General features: G+C 35.0%; 1 protein-coding gene across 7 annotated transcripts in view; it reads left to right on the forward strand.

The window, feature by feature from the left end:
- Positions 1 to 20,761, forward strand: part of KHDRBS2 (KH RNA binding domain containing, signal transduction associated 2) — a 542,840-nt gene that overhangs the window by 230,482 nt on the left and 291,597 nt on the right. For all 7 annotated transcript variants that reach the window (XR_013993122.1, XR_013993123.1, XR_013993124.1 and 4 more), the window contains exon 4: positions 7,911 to 8,057. Coding sequence is in view for 2 of the 7 variants with exons in the window: in XM_081044942.1 (XP_080901068.1) it covers positions 7,911 to 8,057 (147 nt within the window). In the remaining 5 variants the exon portion in view is untranslated. The remainder of the gene's footprint in view (positions 1 to 7,910; positions 8,058 to 20,761) is intronic.

The following is a 20,761-nucleotide window of genomic DNA, read 5'->3' on the forward strand; positions in this document are numbered from 1 at the left end:
TATATTGTCTGTTCCCTTCTCTCTTTCTTCTCCTTCTGGTATGCTCATTATTCTTCTATTGCTCTTTTTGATGGAGTCAGAAAGTTCTTGTAGAGTTTTTTTTCATTTCTTTAAGTATGAATTCTCTTTTTTCTTCCATCTGTGTAATTTCTAGGTTTCGATCTTCGATGTCACTGATTCTTTCCTCCATGTGGTCAACTCTACTACCTAAGCTGGCTATTTCATTCTTAATTTCTTCTATTGAGTTCTTAATCTCCAGAAATTGTATTTGATTCTTTTTTAAAATTTTAATCTCTTTTGTAAAATGCTCATGTTGTTCTTTGATTGTGTTTCTGAGTTCATTATACTGCCTTTCTGTGTTTTCTTGCCTCTTGTTGTGTTTTTCAGAACTGCAATCTTGAATTATCTATCATTTAAGTCACATATTTTCATATCTTTAATTCTTTTTCTGGAGACTTTCACTTTCTTTCTGAGCTGTCTTGTTGCCTTGGTTATTCATGGCAATTACTGATTTATTATTTCTCTTCCTAGACATCTACAGGAATGACTTCTGTGACAGGTTGATAGGAAGAGGTCTTTCTTTTGCTTTCCAGTACTTGTTGGTAGAATGTTTTATTTTCTCTCCGACTGCAGCCTTTTTTTTCTCTCTCACATGGTAGTTTATGTTTTCTCTGCACTATTCCAGCTTTTCACACAATCGGGGGTTTCCCTGGGAGACAGGCTTCTCACCTGTTAATAGTTTGCCTGGGTCATAAGGCGCAGTGTCCTTGTGGGTATGCGGAGAGCTTTTGAAGTTCGAGAACTCTTCCTGTACTGGATTCAGAGACTGTATGTTTCAGCAGTTCTGTTTACTCCTGCAGGGATCTGCTCAAATAGTTTGTGCCAGGGCGGGGTGAGTTGTGAGAGGTGTTCCAGAGCAATGGCAGCAACCACCACCACAGTCGGTCCTGCTTCCGTAGCTCCCTCCTCTTTGCTGGAACTAGTTGGGCTATGAATCTGTGTCTGTGTTCCACAGTTCTCAGAACAGCAAATATTCTGTTCGTTTGATCTGACACTGCTACTCTTCCACTTCTCATACCAGGCATGTGGGGGCAGGGCGAGCTCTGAGAGGGTAGGAAGGACGCAGCTATTCTCAATTCCTATGGTTTCCGTTCTCTGCTATGCAGTGAGGGCTTAAACCACCGTTTTCAGCCTTCTTCCCTCAGTCTTTGCTCCGAGGTCTCTGCCATGAGCATTAGGTTCAGCCATGTTATATGCTGCTCCCTCATCCCTATGGGCCATAAGCGGAGCCCTAGCAGTCCGAATTATTCCCTCTCCCGCAGCTGCGGTAGTTCCTGTAATCAGCGAGCTTGGAGCACTGAGCTAGGTCTGCGTCCTGCGCTCCCACGGCTTCCTCTCCACACTTCTCCCTTCCCCCCTCCCCCTTTCGCGTGATTTGCCCACCTTTAGGTGAATTCAGTAGTGGGTCTCTTTGTCTTGCCTGTCTGCTGTGCAGGGAGTCTTTTGTGGAATTATTGTTGTTTGATTAGTTGTAAATTCCAGGGGAGCTTTACAGAGGTTCTCACCTTATGCCGCCATTTTGATCACCTTTCTCCTGGAAGTTTTTTAATCATTTTAAAAGTTGAAATGGGAATTATAAAAATATGGCAATGTACAAAAATTATAGCAAAAAGAACAGATATAATGATGTTGTGGAACAAATACCACTGACTTTTTGTTTATAAAATTGAGATGGTGGGAGCTCAGTCAATATATCATGGACATTTTCTGAGAGAATATATATTTGGTTAATAAATATTTCAGTCAGTTAAGTAAATGAGATTAAGTCTTTACAGACTCTTCTATAATTGGATATTTAATAGAAGACAACATTTATATGACATCACATATTATGTTCACATCTAGATGAACACATAGATATTTTTAAAAAATGATGAATAGGATATCAACTTGGCTATTCAGGTGTTCTCTCTACTGGTAGTGTTGGTGATGGCATGCCATTCAGGAGACTCCGTAAAGACAAAATACCAAAATGTGGCACAAAACCAGACATATAAATCAGTGGAACAGAATAGAGAACCCAGAAATGAATCCACTCCTATATGTTCATTTAATCTATAACAAAGGAAGCAGTGGGGTAAAGGCAGTATATTCAATAAATAATGTGGGGAAAACTGGACAGATACATGGAGGAAGAAAATGAAACTGTACTACCTTATACCATATACAAGAATAAACTCAAAATGGATTAAAGACTTAAACATAAGACCCAAAACCATGAAACTCCTAGAAGAAAACATAGGCAGTAAACTCTCCGACATTGCACTTTGTGATATTTTTCCTGATTTATCTTCTCGGGTAAGGGAAACAAAAGAAAAGATAAACAAATGGGACTACATCAAGCTAAAATGTTTTGCACAGGAAAGGAATCCATCAATAAAATGAAAAGACTCCCTACTGAATGGGAGAAGAAATCTGCCAATGATACATCTGATAAGGGGTTAATATCCAAAATGTATAAAAAATTCATATAATGCAACACCAAAAAAAATCTGCTTAAAAAATTGGCAGAGGGTCTGAATAGACATTTCTCCTAAGAGGGGATGCACATGGCTAATAGACATATTAAAAAGTGCTCAATATCACTAATTCTCATGGAAATGCAATTTAAAACTACAATGATGTATTACCTCACACCTGTCAGCATGGCTGTCATCAATAAATCAACAAACAACAAGTACTGGAGAGCATGGGTAGAAAAGGGAACCCACGTACACTGTTGCTGGGATGCCAAATCGATGCAGGTCCTGGAAAAAGGTTTAGAGTTGCCTCAAAAAATTGAAAATAGAAATACCTTATGACCTGGCAACTCCACTTCTGGGTATTTATCCAAAAAATCCAAAACACTAACTTGAAAAGATACATGCACTCCTATGTTCATTGTAGTAGTATTTACAATAGCCAAGATATGGAAGCAACCCAAGTGCCCATCAGTAGCTGAATAGATAAAGAAATTATGGCACATATATACAATGGAATATTATTCAACCATAAAGAAAATTAAATCTTACCATTGTGACAACATGGATGGACCTCGAAAGTATTATGCTAAGTGACATTAGTCAGACAGATAAAGACAAATACTGTATGATCTCACTTATATGTGGAATCTAAAGAACAAAATAAACTAGAAACAGACTCATGGATGCAGAGAACAAACTGATGGTTGTCAGAGGGAAGGGGGTTGGGGAGCTAGGTGTAAAAGATGTAGAGATTAAGAAGTACTAATTGGTAGTTAAAAATAGTCACAGGGATGTAAAGTACAACAGAGAGAATATAGTCAATAAGGTTGTAACAACTATATATAATTCCAGGTGGGCACTAGACTTATCAGGTTGATTGCTGCATAAATTATACAAATGTCTAACCACTATGCTGTACACCTGAAACTAATATGAAATAATAATGTCATCTGTAACTCAAAAATATAATTAACAAACACAACTAAAGTTTACATACACTTAAGTACCTGTACCAGCAACACAGCTTTATTGACTAAGAACTTCACCTTTGGTGTGAGATTACTTGGATTCTAATCAAACTTATTGATTCAGTTCTGTGTAATTCTTGATAAGTTTCTCTCTATGTTCCATAGTCTCCTCATCAATGAAATGAGGGCAATAACATTATCTAGCACAAAGTATAGATAAAATTAGATAACTCATAGAAAGTACTTTGTACACCTGTGACCTAAGAAGGCAAAGTTATGAATACCAAAGAATACCAAGGTTATGACCTCTATTCCATTTCTATTATCATTGTAAAAAGAGACTTGAAGAAAATACACTGAAAATGCTGAAAGTGTATTTTGAATTGTGTAGTTAACCTTTTAAAAAATATTTACAATTTGTGGATTTTTTTCAAGTTTTCTTCAATAAACATGCTATTTTGAATTATGACAAAAGTTTCCTTATTGTCAAATTATTTCCAAGTCTTTTGTAGAAGGTGAAATGCAAATGATAACTCCTATGAGAAATTTTCCTTAAAAATCCTTTCAGCAATTAAATGCATGAATGCATTTCCAATTAGACTCTATTTAGTGCCTGCTATTTTCTATAAAATAACTAATAAAAACTGATATGTTTTATTTATATTTTACCTTATAGTATAACATGGGTAGAATGGGGATATGCAAAAGTGGATTTGATATTTCCTAATGACTTTGTTTAAATCTGTTATGTTTAGCAACTAATTTTACTTAAAATTATTAACTTGTGATTCCTTTGTAATAATAGCGAAAAACCACAAATCATTTTGTGAAGCTTGGTGGTTAAAGTAAATAACCTCAATGAGATAAATGTACATTTTTCATAGAAGATTAAATATTATTAAGTGACTCTTTTAATCATAAACACTCTTTTAATCATAATTTTGAATCCTGTAAGTAGATTCACTTTCTGGTGTGTGCATCTTACATTCTTTTTATGTAATCACTGTAACCCTTTTCTGTGCCTTTATTAGATGTTGATTCAATCACCTGAAGTGTTAACTTTGGAACTGTATATCTCAATTTACACCCCGTACTTTTTTTAGCATTTCTAATTTTCTTAATTTTTTTTTCTTTACTCTTCTTGCTGTTAATGTTCCGTGCTCTATGTAGTGTAACCTCCCAGGGTACTGCGATCTTTGTTACAAAACATGCAAAATATAATTGGGCAGAAACATGAAAACCCTACTGACCCATTCATAATCAACTTATTAGATAATGCATTTGTTGCAAAGATAAACATTTTCCCAAAATATATTTGGAATTCTTTGATAAGAAATAGCATAATAGATTGTATTAAATTACTATAAATACACTTACTGGTGTCCAGGCACTTCTGTTGCTCAAGTGGCTGTGGTGTCTGCCTATATTCAAATAAAACTTGGAGCTTTGTTACAAATCCAACTGGGAAGTATAATATTGTTTTTGAAAATAAAATCTGATCATTCTGACAGACACTGCCTACCTGTTCATAGCAATTCAATTTAATAACCAAGTGTCATTTTAACCAGCCCTGAATGAAGACTGAATGGCAGGAACAACTCATTGTCACCCAATATCCATTCTCAATTTTTCCTCTCATAGAGGAAGCTCTCCCATATTAGATAGTTTTCTAGCCACTTAGTCTGAGACCATATTCACAGCTCCCGCATCACAGGCCACCATGTGACTACTTTTGCCAAACAGATGAGAGCAGAAATGATGTATGAATCCTCTGGTATATGTCCTTGAATATAAGATTTTTGCTGTCCACGTTTTCTTTATCCTTTTCATGGAGTGGAATTCAGAAGTGATAATGGACCTTCTCCTTCATCAACTCACATAAGAACAACATCGTAGGGGATCACTTGAGTTTGTAGGAACAACCAGGAGCCCTGGATAACAGGACAGAGAACAACCACTTGTTCCTCTAGCTACGTTCAGCTTATACTTCTGCTTGAGAGAGAAATAGCTCTTCTAGTTGTTTGAACCACATTTATTGTGGTCTCTGTTGAAACAAACATTACCTTAAAATACTACTTGAGAAAATAGAAAGTAGTATTTATTATAATCATAATAAATTTGTAATAGCATTTTATACTATACAAAATGGTCTTCGATTTTCTCAAAACACACAAAATCCTGTATGGTAAGTAATGTTATCTTAATTTCACAGGTGAAGAAACTAAAGCTTAGACTTTTGCTTTGTCAAAAAATCACCCCAATGAGTGAGTTGACGTATAACACACCTTTAATGATATAAGATCTTGTTTAGAAAATAACCAGTAATAACTCATGACAGGTTCAGTTGTGTTAACTTTTCTTCTTTGAAGTCCTTTTTACTGCTGTCACCTACTTTACTGAGTCCTGGCTGGAATTCTAACACTTGACCTCTAGGAAGTTGCTTAATCTCTAAGGACCTCAGTTTCCTCATCTATTTATATAAAAGTTTATAGGAAAGGTCAAACATGTTTTTAAATAACAAGCTACATTATTCATTAGCATCAGCCTATTGGCTCAACTGCAGACATATTATCAGACTCATTTTATTTGAGAATCTTTAAAAATGTTACAACTCTTACTTGAATTCCATGCCTCATAATACACAGATCTTATAAAATTTGGCTAACAAGTGCCCCTTAATAAAGAGCTGGAAATTAGCTTAGGAGGTATTGAGAAGGTGTTAAGATCAGGAAACCTGTGGTTTAACTAACCCAGCACTCATGCACAAAAAAAGCTCACTCTACAGTTAAAAAACAGCTTGCATCCCGCAGAACCAAAACATGAAAGAAATATTTGCTACACACATGGGTGCATATTTGTTTCATCAAACACTGCTTCTCTTCCCCAAACTGACAAAATTCGGCACTAAGAAAAACCCTTATAAGTAAAGACTCCTAGAGATAGAAAGTATGCTTAGGGGAGTGGAGAGTTAAAGTGTTAAAGCTAAAAAGTGTTGCTATTCAAGAACTTTGAGTAGGTGAGGGAAGTGCTGGAAAGCAGGCATACCTTCCCATCTCTGTCATGAATCCTGCATGTATTGAAATGATGGGCATTTCTAATCAGATAAACATGTTAATATGAGGCATACAATTAACCTGTATGAAATCAATAGCAAATTAGATTTTATTTGTCCATTTTGTTTACTCATTTCACTTTTCCAATTTAATTTCCATATAAAACTAAAAACTACTCCTTATTTTTTTTTTTATCCTTTGAAGTTTACTGAGACAACTGCTAGTTTATTGGGGGTCAAGAAAGTTAAAACTGACTCTGGGTGGTGAACACACAACGGGATTTATAGATAATGTATTACAGAATTGTACACCTGAAATCTATGTAACTTTCACTAACAATTGTCACCTTAATAAACTTTAATTTAAAAAAAAAGAAAAAAGTAAAGAAAGGTAAAACAATATTCTTTACGTTAATTTTTAAACCAAATTTTGCCTCCTTGAATTTGTAAAATAATACAAATATGGTTGCAAAATGAGGTGGGTTTGAATCCCAACTTTGCCAAAGCTTCTTCAAGTCTTTGGAATTCAGTTTCCTAATTTAAAATATGTGAATAAAGTGCAAGATTATTGTGATATTAGAGATGATGTGTGTAAAACACCAACCACGCATTAGCAAAATATATGGATTATACACTGATTTGTTCTGCGTCTGTACTTTTTATCAGGCTTCAATAATCACCTGGCACACTACTACAAAAAGACAGATCCAATAGAAATGCGTTGCTAGTTCAGCTGAGAATATGTAGCTTATAGAGAATCAGTGCCAACAAAACGCTTAATCACTATCCCTTCAATATACTCCTGTTGGCCAAAATGAAGGAGCAAATGATAGAAAAGGTGTGGATGTGAAGCTCTATGAGAATTTGGGCCAGTGGGAAGGTAGGCTGTGAGATGAACCTTTGTTTTGCATACTTTAATGGCAAACAAATAACCTTTCGCTGCTTCCTAAAAAGTGTTTTCCTAGAAAGTCCTTGATTTCTTAAAGAATGGTGATAACCTTTGGTTTATGATCTGTAAAATATTACTCATCAGACTCAAAAATAGTCCTTTTCTTTCAGAATGTAGTTGTGTTCACTGATGAGTTAACAGCATTTCTATAACGTCTTTTCAGGAATTTAGCCATTTTCATTTAGCTGATTAAAATCTGTTGTAGATGATAATTATCCCAGGATTCCTTTTTCTTTTTAATCATTCACTCAAAAATGATTTTAAAATCTTTAAATCACTTGTACCAGATTCTTATTTCTCAGAGGGTTTCTACTTATGGAAAATTTACTTAGATTATACCCTTTTGTCATATTCTTAGTAAAAGTTAAATCAATGTAAAATGAGTAGATTTGTATTTCTAAATATAACCTCTTTCACAGGAAGAAGAACTAAGGAAGAGTGGGGAAGCCAAATATGCCCACTTGAGTGATGAACTTCATGTATTAATTGAAGTGTTTGCTCCACCTGGGGAAGCTTATTCACGTATGAGTCATGCATTGGAAGAGATTAAAAAATTCCTGGTGCCCGTAAGTGTTTTTTTTTATTTTTTACCAAGTAATTTCTCATCAGTTTCTATTTCTTTTAAAGTGCCTTTGATCTTCACTGAGGTTTAGAAGGAAACTCATATTGAAAACTAGTTATTGTGAGTTTTTTTTTAGAGGTACAAGATGGGAAGAATTTATTACACTTATTTTTTAAAGTTAAAGTTATAGGAAACAGATTTATGAGTGTTTTCTGCAAAATCAGGGATTCATTTATAAAATAAATATTTGACTTAAATTTAAACTGAAATGCATATTATAAATTATGCTCAAATTGTTGTCACTTTCCAGGTTACCCATCAGAAGCATTTGCACTTAAAACAGTATATGTTTCAAATACAATAAATCTTTTCACTAGGAATACTATACACCTATTTCCTTCAGTTTTTTTTTTCTTTTTTCTTCAAGATTTTTATTAAAAATAGAGCTAACATAGAATATTATATTAGTTTCAAGGGTACACCATAGTTATTCAACACTTGCATACCTAAAGAAGTGATCACCATGATAAGTCCAGCAACCATCTGACACCATATCACACTGTCACAATATTATTGACTATATTCCCTATGTGGTACATTAAATCCCCGTGACTAATTTGTTTTATACCTGGAAATTTGGACCTCGTATTCCTCTTTACCTGTCCCCCCACCTCTCCCATTCAAGCAGCTTACCCACTGAGTGGGATCTGCCCCAGTGGGCTCTGGTGCCTGTTGACACTGCCTTTTGGGTGTGCCACTTCTGGGACTAATTAGGTGGTGCTCTGCTGTGGTATAAAGCCAATTTCCAAGTATGATGGTTCTGGGGACTCTTGGGAGAGTTTTCAAGGCAAACTTAGGTCACCCACTGCCTGTGATTGCCCAGAGACTACTTGGAAGGAGCTACAAACCTATCTGTGGTTGTTTGTTATCTGTGCTAAAGTTGGAGGCACATGGCCATGCTGTCAACTGAGGACAGCTGCCACCAGTAGCAGGCCTGGAGTAGCTCCGAAAAAGCCAGGATACCCCAATCCCTGTTGCCACCTGCTTGCTCACTTAAGGTTCAGCCACTAATAAACCCTCATGCAGTATGCAAGTTGGGTGAGGCAGGGTTTCAGGGAGTCACTAGAATGGAAAGAGTTGGGGTCACCAGGTTAATGTAGACTCTGGTTTGGTGCCAGTGCTGAACCTGGAGCTACTCAGCAAAACTCTCAGCACACTGAGGCTAGTCATTGTCTGCCAGGGGCCTGTGAACTCTGAGTTTTCCAAGAAAGATGCGGGCAGGGCTGGCTGCTCACTAAGAAAGTGTTTTCAGGGTTAGGGGAGTTGTGTGGGGCAGGGTCCATCGGTGTTAGCAGGGTGGAGCAAGTGGAGCTCACCAGACCAATGCAGACTTAGATTTGACCATAAGCATAGAGGGGAGCTCATCACAGGAAAGATGGTACACCCCTGCTGACTACACGGGAAGGGGAAGGGCCCTACAAGGGAAAATGGCGACGGTCCTCCAGCCCTCACTCTGAAGTCACACACCTCAGTCTGTCTTCCACATGCCTCCAATGCTCCTGGAGTCACTGACCCTCTGCTAGAACCTAGGGTTGAGTGCCTACAAGTGAATGAGTCTGTGCGTGGGCCCTTTAACAAGACCTGGGTTTCCTGCAGCCTTCTGTCCCACCCAGATGATCAGAATCCCCACTGTTTTTCACAGCCAGATGGTATACGGGCTCCTATTATGGGCACCAGTACTCTGGGCTGGAACCCTTGTGTGGGGCTGCAGTCCCTTACACCTCCATTGCCAACATATCCGTCCTGATTCTCAACTGCCACAGGGAGGTTGGGTGCCTCTGTTTTGTGTGTCTGCCCCTCCAACCTATCTCGACCTGGCTTCTTCTTTATATTCTTGGTTATAAAACTTCTATTCAAGCTAGATTTCATATGGTTCTCCAGGTTGATTATTCTATAATTTAGTTATAATTGTAATGTGATCTTGGAAGGACTCAGACACAGTGTTTATCTACACCACCATCTTGGATCTCTTGAAAACTAACTATTCATAGAGTTGATGTGACCATAAAATAAAATAGAATACAAAAAACACCTAGCACAGGACCTGGCATGTTGCCACATAATGGTTGTTTGACAACAGTATTTGTCTTCAATACAGTACATGCTATGAACCACTCATAGCCATGAAGAATAAGACAATTAACACATAATCACAAATACACAATTTGCATTGTATACATTTGTGTCTTAATCATTGGTAATTAACATGTATTATTGGAAATTTTTAATTAATAAAGAAACATTTGCATGTATAGTGGGAAGCAAAAGAGATTTGATATGTAATATTTGTAACAGGACATTGATGTTATTTGAAAATATCAAACATATTTTATATGATAGTATGCACGGTCCTGGCTCATTATCAAACAAAATGGAAAATAATCAATATTAATAGAACTAGGTATTTGTTGACATCAAGCAAAATTGAAAAAAAAATACTCATAGTATTATACGAAAGCAACAGAGAATATTTAGTTAGTAAGGCAGTAAATTCAGGATTGCATACTAAATAGAATTATCTACTAACTTGCTAAGAAATTGAAGAAGATTAAATGACTGCAGCTTTCCTAAAGGTTGACAATTTGGAAGAGGTCATTCAAATAGAAATCTTGGCATCTGGCTTACAGCAAGGAATAAGATCATCAGAATAATCAGAAGAGAATACTGAATAAGGTTTTCTGAAGTACCTGGGCGAAAGTCTTTGGCAGAGAGAGCGGTGTAGCGGAAGAGAGGAGCTAAAATTAATACGTGCAATGAAAAACACAGTAGATTTTTAAACTAATCAATAAACTCAGAGGAAATGGTGGATAAGATTCATTGATTGACGGTTGATTTTGAGAATGGGAAAAGAAAAAGAAAAAAAAAACAGAATTTCCAAATGTAAAATATCAAGATTTAAGCACATTATTTATATGCCCAGTTTAAAATTTTCTATCAAGACAAAGTTATAGAATAATCCTAAACAACTCTGATTATCCCCTAATTTCATACACACAAAGAATTTCTACACAATTTATTATCTGTTTTTTTCCTTTACAACTCCCTAAATAGATCCCAAATTTCTTAAGAATCAGGATGCTATGTTCTCTCTTGTTTTTGCTTCTGAACTAAATATCTAGTGCTATTGGATAGACAGTTTTACTGTATTTAGCTCAAACAAGACCTCTGATTATACAAGGGTATAGAAGAAGGATAGGACTGTATACGTTACTGATAAGATGGCAGTATACAAGTAATTTAAATTCCCAGAACTTCAGCTTATTCATCTTTAGAAAGAAGATAATTGTAACTGACTGATTTCAGTCACAGTTATTGTGACTATTAAATAGGGTAATGCATATGAAAGAACATAGAAATTATAAAGTAATATATAAATGGATATATTTAATTTATTTTACTGTTATAATACGTAGATAGTGTCTTGAAATGGCTTTTTGAGGTGAAAATGTAAGACAAATACTATTTCATTGCTACATCCGAAGTGTGTTCAAAATATACGGTGAATGTTTAAATAAAAACGTTTATACAGTAAAAGACACATTGCCATTAATCCCCCTCAAAATACTTCCCTCGCTTCAAACACACTTATCCTGTTGTCCGTGCCACTTTCTGAAGCATTGTAGAAGTCCTCTTTCATGAGTATCGTCAGTTGTGCTGTCATGGCTGCCTCAGTGTCCTGAATCGCTTCAAAATTTTTGCCTTTCATGGTCATTTTGACTTGGGGAAAGAGCTAGAAGTTGCAAGGTAACAGATCCGGTGAATAAAGTCGATGAGAACACACCATGATATTTTTAATTGACATAAATTGCCCTACCAGAAGCTATTTATGACACAGAGCCTTTCCACTGTGGTTAAAAACTATGGTGAATGCTGCTGCCAAGTTCCATCCAATGGAAAGGCAGGGATCTTCAATATGGGAAGCAGCACATCGAACCTTAGTAGCAGTGTGTGACAAGTTTCAACTTGTTGCAGTCAGTCAGGTGTGAGCTATGGTTGAGAGAAGGTGTGTTTTAAAGTGCGCTGTAAATCATCCTCCATCATGACAGTGCTTCGTGTCACACATCACTTCTGGTATACAGCAATTTAGTCAAATTAAAACATTACGGGGTGTCATCATCCATCTTGTTCACTAGATCTGGTACCTTGTGACTTCTGGCTCTTCCCCAAAGTGAGAAAGATTCAGGATATTGAGGCAGCTATGACAGCACAACTAAAGACATTCATGAAAGAGGACTTCCAGAACTGCTTCAGAAAGTGGCAAGGACGATGGGATAAGTGTGTTCAAAGCAAGAGGGGTATTTTGAGGGGGCTTAATGGCAGTGTCTTTTACTGTAATTTTTTTATTTATTTAAACTTCCATCATGTTGTTTGATCACACTTTGTACGTATTGGACGTAGGCTATAGGCTAGATTAACCTTATTTTATTATAAATGGCAGTAATCATCTTCTTATACTTCATGATACTTGTGATCATTTCATTTATATATTCTCCACTGAAATATAAACTCTGTGAAGGCAGAGCTAAAAGTGTCTCTCTTGTATTCCCATCATTTAGTATCTTACCTGGCACAATACGTAGCTTTTGATAGTTTGACTGATGAAATGGCTGACCAAATAGGTCCCTCACAAAGGGACAGAATAACTCTTCGGGTCAGATTTGGGGAATAATACCTCACCAACAAAATGCTCTTTTATAGATCCAGATGAAGACCAAAAATCTTACCTTATCCAGTGTCACCTGTTCCTTTCTATCTCTGGGCATTTATCTCTACTTATACAACTGCTCTCTTATTGTGCTAGCTTCTGTTTATCCAATACACCTGGTTCTTTCCAACACTAAGGGCCTTTGAAGATTTTTCTCCAATATATTGACATGGCTGTCTCCTTGCCATTCAGGTCTTGGATGATATGTTACATTGTAGGAAATGCTCTCTTGACCACACAATCTAAAATAGCCTCTCTACATTTGTACAGTTCTATTATATTTTGTTCACAGTATCACTGGCCACCAGGTTTAACATTACAATCATTGTCCCATCATGCCCTAGTTCTCTTCACTTATTTATTTTCCTCATAGCTCTTGTCACCTTCATATACATATATATCTTATTTGTTTGTTGTAGGTTTCCCTGCTGATATAAATGTCATGAGGGCAGGGATTATTGTTTAGTTTCTCTGCTTTAATTCCCCATTTTGAACTATGCCAGGCACATAGGAAGTGCTTAATACATATTTTTTTGTGAATGAATAAATGCTTGAATGAATAGGCTTTTACAAAATAAATATTCTGATATCTCCCCATGTTGTATTAGCAAATTTTACAATCAGTAAAAGTCCTTCTATTTGATAAATTTTTCCCATTTACCTTGCTTGCCTCGGTACCAAGCAAAGGATGCCATCTGTTTACTTCATCCATCACCACAACCACGAGTCGATAAATGAACTGCCAATCCTTTACTTATTATATGAAGTCACTTGGTGCACCAGATTTCTTTTGACATTTGATATTGAAGTCCACAGAAATGCTAACATTTTGGGACATTAACATTATGAGTATCCATCATAGGTGAAGAATTATAGCCTATGAGAGGCTTGCTGGAACAACATAGAAAGCGAATGAACTCTGGAGTTCCACTGATATCTAATTCCTCTACGAAAGGAAGTGTCTTTCCATGGTTAGAACATTCTCCTTCTTCCCCTTCCTGTATGCTATGCAGTGTTTATATATCTTGCCTGTTGTCCAGAGGCTGTAGTCATCTAAGACTGCCAACTCCAGAACATACACTTCTTCATGAAATGTCTGAATGCTGCCAGATGTTTGAAAACAGCAGTTTCAGTACTTTAAATAATTATTAAAGACAAAAGAATTATCATTGCCTGAGGAGAATTTCCACTAGCTGTCTCCACTCAGTCACAACAGTTTAATCAGACCAAGTAGAGTGGCAGGTCAATAAAACGTCAATAAATTGTACCTTACTAATTTTAAATCTTTAATGCTTTGTGCAGATGTTATATTAAAGTTTTCCTTATATTTGCTAATTTGTCTTATGGGTTAGGAATGTTAAATGAATTATTTGACAATGACTGAGGGGTATAAAAATCTTAAACTAATATATGTCTTAATGTTACTGTCCTTTTCTTCCCTTTACAAGCTGTAAAGGGGTAAACAAATTCATTATTATATTTTGTAATAATTCTTTCTTTTGCAGTTCAGGCACTAGGACTGCCACATATGGTTGTGCACGTTGTACTTTGCTAATAAGGGAGCAACGTGTACATCGTAGTTTGTGAATAGGACCTTTGGTATCCCTAAATACAACTCCTATTTTTCCAACTCTAATCAGCAGATTAACTTACAATAATGACACTGTATTTCTCTTTCCTAAATCGGTGGACTCTCACCTTCAATTAAATTTAATTAATAATTCAATTAAATAATAATTCAATTAAATTTAATTAATAATTCAATTAAATAATAATTCAATTAAATTGAATTAATAATTCAATTTAACTAATGCTTAATAATTAACACATGATTGAAACATGATACATTGTATTCTCATAATTAGAACTTCTGAAGCATTCAGAATAATTCTGCCCATTGAGTGTGAGTTTATACATACTTTAATCAAAAAGGTGAAAGGAGAGGTTTTCCAATCGGAAATTAGATTTAAGTCACAGATAGCAAATTGATACTTTGTTACCTCCTTCTCAAAAGTTAGTTATCAACAGAATTAAGAAATTGCAATACTCATCTACCAAGCTCTTCAATGGCCTCGATTCTTTCCCAGAACAGTATGCTACATAATACTTTAATAGGACTCAACAGAACTTGAAAAGTATTTGTCACAATTGGGTTAAACCTCTAAGTATCATCACTAGAGGTTTATATCATTGAAAGAAAGACATTCATAACTCTGAAGGGTCATTCACAAGTCCCCATGTTTTGTTCCTTCTAAATGGCAGGAAGGGAAACACTGTGAAGCATTTTTTTGTCTTCTGTAGCAAAACCAATATGTCATGAAAGAATATATATATATCAACACACACACGCACACACATAACTATGTAAAGTTTTAGATCTGTGTGTTGTGTGTGTGTGTGTGTGTATGTGTATGTATCTTTTGTTAGTCTCATCAATTTCACATATAAGACTTTAAGCCAATTCAACACAGGAAAAAAAAAACAAAACGTATCATTGCAGGTTGTTTATTTCTTTCCTGAATTAGCTTGGATGTATGTGTTGGTGACAGCCATGATTCTTGAAAGGGGCAATTAGGGCATATTATATCATTTTAAGTTTGAGGTATTGGAAATCTATATAGAAAACGTACCGAGAGTATGACTATGGAGCAAAAGTAAAACCCCTTTTCTCTTTATGGTAAAAGCAAATAAAGGACATTCTTGCTGTCTGTTCTTCAAAGACTGTAATCTAATCCTAGCTCTGAAATGGGAAAATTACACTGACTGCTAATAGAAATCATATGGGAAATAAGCAGATTCAAGGAAATTAGAAAAGAAAAGCAGGGTATTTTCAGCCTAGAAGATGGAAGAAGACTTAGACTTTCATACACTGAAAAAATAAAATGGGGAAAGATTTGGAAGATGACAAACATAAGACTATATCTCTGAAATGCATATCATAATTTGATAAGAAGTGAATATTTGGTCAGAGTCTTTTATGGAGATGAATATCTAGGGGAAACCACATATTAAATAACTCCCCTCACCCCCACACCTGCAGGCAAAAACAACAATGATAAATGGCAAGAGTCACAGGATGGGCAATGACAGATGCATTTTGGCTGGCTGATGGCAGGAGTTCAGCATGTGTTCTAACAGCATCCTACAACCAATCAGTAACAGTAAAAAAAATGAAGTTAAATGCAGAGAGGGAAACAGGATTTATAACCTGGATATCATTTCTTCATTGTTGTGGTTGTTGTTAAATAGTTTTCAAGAGTTTCCTTGCCCTGCTATCTTTAAAACCAATTAATTCCCTTTTCTTTCCCATAATTAACCATATTCTAATAGTGTGATAGCTAATAGCACTAGGGACAAAGCCACATCTATTTACATAATTATTACTTGCTCAAAAATGTTTCCTGGATTTCTATAGCGCTACTCTCATATTCTGATTGTACTTGGAGAAATTTATAATCATCTAATATTGAGTATTTCTTCTTATCTGATAAGATGTGATAGATAATACAGGTCTAAAATTAGATAAAATTATTAGTAGTTCTTAGGACAGAACTAATAATTATTATTATGTAATTAATTATATTGTGATAACATAATTTATTATTATTATTATTATTATCATCATCATTGAATCACAAAGCCCCTTTAGCATTGCTAATTGATTGAGATAACCTAGAAAACAGTTACAATAAGCAATGCATAACTAGTTGAGTGTGATTTTTCTACAAACCCTAATATATGTGTCTTCTTACTTCTCACCTGAATAGATAATCAGATGTTAACTTTATCAGTCTAGGGACAGGATGTGGTCATCTGCTTTCTATCTTAAAAAACAATGTGTCACTAATCATCTGTGGTCTCAATGGATGCCAGTGTTCTAAATTCTCCAAGACTACTCTTTTCATGAGCTTTTATTGTTTTTTAGATGCCAGCATGATTGTGTGTCTATCAGCACCTTGATTCCATCTTCATGAGTTACTTCTCCATTAATTGACATTATAATCAAGAGAACTTTGCAATACCATGTGCAGTCATTAACATGAAGGTTTAGCAGCATTCCTACAATGTTATCTATGTTGTTAAAGACCTGTGGTTCCTAAGGATAAAGGTTTGATCTCCAAGTCAATAATCTACCTCTTAACTTTATTGGATTCTTGTATGAGGGAATCTTAGAGGATTAACTAGAAATGTTACATTATATTCAAAACATTTACTAAATGCTAATTCTGCACTTGTCCATCATAAACATATGCCAATACTGGCCTGCAAATGCTTTTATGCATGGAGGTAACTCAAAAAGACTCATGATTAGTGAAGAATTTGGTACAACAAGGCATCAAGACAGAAAAGAAGGTCAATAGTCATAATCTGTTAAATAAAGTATATAATTTTAACTGAGTAAATAATTTAAATAAGTAAAATAAATGGTACCAATTAATGCAAGGCAAAATTTTGTTCAAATTAAATTCAAGAAATATTTCTAACCATCAATTATATGCCAGTCAAGATTCTAGGAATTTGTGTTACATCGACTACTGCCATTGTAGAATTTAAGAACCAGAAAACTATTTTCAATATTTAAAAGATAAATATTATGGACAAACATTTGAGAGCGAATAAAATGGGAGAACAGAATAGATAATAAGGACAATATGGACTAGGCAACACGTATCAAACAGAAAGTGATACTTCTAGAATCAAGAAAAATCAATTGCTGACAGGAAAATTATCCCCTCTCCAGCACCTTTATTTCCCTGGGCAGGTTTTCTGACTGTTCTAGCTCTCTCTGGATGATCTTTTTTTCTTTTGTCTTTTTTTTTAAAATCTCAACTTATGTGTACATCTTATGTACCTTTAGTGACACCAGTCCTCTAAAGTGTTTGAAAGTACAACATGGACCACGAATGCAAACCAGACAGGCCACCAAAAACTTGGTGAGAACTTGAGAAAAACCTTGCTCTTCTCCAGTCTCCTTTTTACCTTCCCAAAATTGAGGGCTAATCATTCTAGTCCTTAGCCTCTTGCTGGCCACGGAGAATAGGCATACCCAATGGTGTCAATGGTAAATTTGTACTTGGATGAATTCTAGATATTTGCAAGCCAAACTCTCTCCACTCTATCATTGCCATTCTAGAGTTTTCCAACACAGGGTTTCATGTACTCAGTCAGCCCACAGGTAATAAAGGCCTATACCAGGCCGTGGTCTTACTTGGGTCTCTCAGAGAACTTGAGTCCTTACATACACAAACTTCTGAGGATCCTAGCCTTTATTTCACCCAAAATGAGTTAGTGAAAGAGGGAAGGAGCTGCATTTAGGTCACTATCTTCCCAGAATTACGAACGTCTTCCACAGTTGATTTAATGGGTTCTCTTTATATTTAGCATGTGGAAAAAAGCATCCGAGATAACTTTATAGGCACTAGAGGTCTTAAATTTGAACTCTGTATATCATGTGACACTTCTAAGATGAGTATTTTGTTTTGTAATAAATCAAAACTTACATATTTAAAATAAAATAATAAAATATCCTCAAGAGAAAAAGAATAGTATTCTATGAATATCTACCTCTGTAAAAACTAGATAAACAGCCATTTCCATGTTTTATACAGGTGTTGTTAAGTTAATGTGCACAAATACTAATGATATTGTGATAAACCTATTTGCAAATTCAGACCATTCACATAAATGATAAATGTCAATAACAATTTCTATTTGCCATTAAAAGCCATTCTAAGAGTAATATCAATTTTAATATATTTTCAATAGAAAAATTAAAATGCTAATGGCTGATTTTTATTCTTTGTATACTCTTTACCTGATTTTTCTTTAGGGAAAGAACAGTGACATTTGTTTTGAATCTATGATCTACTAGGCATTCCGATAGGTAGCTTGTAGACATTACCTTTTGTTATCTTCAAAAAAAGTCTGAGATGGATGTTTATATTTGTATCGATGAGGAGATTGAGGCTGAGCAAGATTGTATAGCAAAATAAGTAGTTTAAGTAGCATGACATAACAGAGCCTACCTGTCTTTATAGCTCACAGTTTTCTCACAACAGCATATTGCTTCCCACATTAGATAATAAAAGAATAATAGAATGTCTAAGATTTGATCCGTTTAGATATCTATATTTAATTACAACACCAGTGATAAGTGAAACAAACTAGATTAGAATACACATTAAATATCACCTTTGCATATTTCCATTTGGTATTTACCATCAGATGTTTGGGTTTCTAATTTTGGTTAGAGATAAATATGATAAATAATTACTAGAGGATAATAATTTGCTGTTGTTGGAAGCTGATATTACAAGCTGATTTTTTTAAGTCTTCAAATCCTGATGTTAGGCATATATTTCTCTTACTAATGATCTCCTTCCCTATTTTCATACAAAAAAACTAGATTATCTTAGTTTTTTGTATGAAATGGCAAAAACAAGAAAGGAGAGGGTAAAAGCTAATGTAATTCAATAAATTAAAATATCTGGTGTTTGAAAGTATACTCTGACATGTAAACTGTGAAGATATAAAATTTTAATTAGCTTGTGAGAAATCAAGGCTATCTGGAATTTTTTTGTTGTTTCTAACATTAATTAAGAGGAATGGATATTCAAGTTTCTACAATAGTGAATAAAATTATGAGATTATTTAAAATGTGCTTGAGACAGACTGAAAATATAGTCATTTTAACTAGTAAATTTCACTTTATTCATGTCAACAAGAAACTTTTCTCCAAACAAGTAACATGGATTGAAATGTTGAATTATTGAGATACAATGGATGTAATAGTACCATTTTTGATTAATTAATCACCAGATCTGTGACACTATAAATATATAGAGAAAATAACATCTGGTATTTCTATTTATGTAATTAGTCAATTGTTATTGATAATGAATAACTGTTGAAACTGGTTCTTTTTCAGTGTAAACTTCTTTTGAGGTTCTTGAAAACCTATTTACTTTTAGATTGCTGTTATTTCTCCAATGCCCTTTGTTTCTTCACTTTTTTCTTTTTCTCTGTTCTGAAGTTTAGAATATTAAGGCTTGGCTGCTATAATATGGAAATTGTAGTTACTCGGTTATAACAAGAATAATAGAATCATAGAATTTTAAGAGACTCTGTATTGTTTTACCACATCTCTCATCTAGGAGTCCATATTCTCCAACTAGTATTTATCTTTGTGTAGGTCAACATACATTTCGAGCACACAGATTCTTGTAATAATTTCATCCAACCTTATTGTTCCTGTCTGTTACCCAAGACACATTGAAAAGATAGAAATCACCATCTGGTATTAGCATATTTCCCCAAAATAAGTTACACTTTATGTTGTTCTGTCCTTTCCTTCTTAGTCCTAATCTACTTCTTATTTTAGAAATTAGAGAAATTTGAATAAAACACATAAGCAAAGATGGATATCAGAATCAGAATGGAATTCTTTCAAAAGTGAAAGGAGACCTTCTAACAGGTACAAGGTGGATAACTACTCTCCTTCTTAAACCCATAAATAGAAAAGTTACAGCTAGGATAAAGTTGATGTTAAAGTAGTCCTCATGCAAAGTAGAAACATCTTATCCCAGATACATTTTTAACTGTGAAACCGACCTACTGTGTAAGAAATGAATAAAAGACCCACTGTATAAAAAATATTCTTTATTTAAAGTGTACTGAATTATTAGAATTAACTATTAGCTAGCAAGTACACAATTTTGTGACACAAGGTGAGTAGCCCTTTCTTTAGAACTTAGATGTCCGAAACAAATATGGCAAAATACAGATCATACCTATAAGATTGAGAATATCAACCTTAGGCTCTATAAGCAAAGGGTCTTGTTTCTAAACATTATTTAGACACCCTGCTACCCTGTGTCGACAAAAGGTTGCTGCTACCAATCCAATGCCAACAAAGGCATTCCGATAGGTATGGGGTGCTGTGA

Source organism: Rhinolophus hipposideros (genome assembly GCF_964194185.1).
Source record: "Rhinolophus hipposideros genome assembly, chromosome: 3".
NCBI classification, from domain to species: Eukaryota; Metazoa; Chordata; class Mammalia; order Chiroptera; family Rhinolophidae; genus Rhinolophus; species Rhinolophus hipposideros.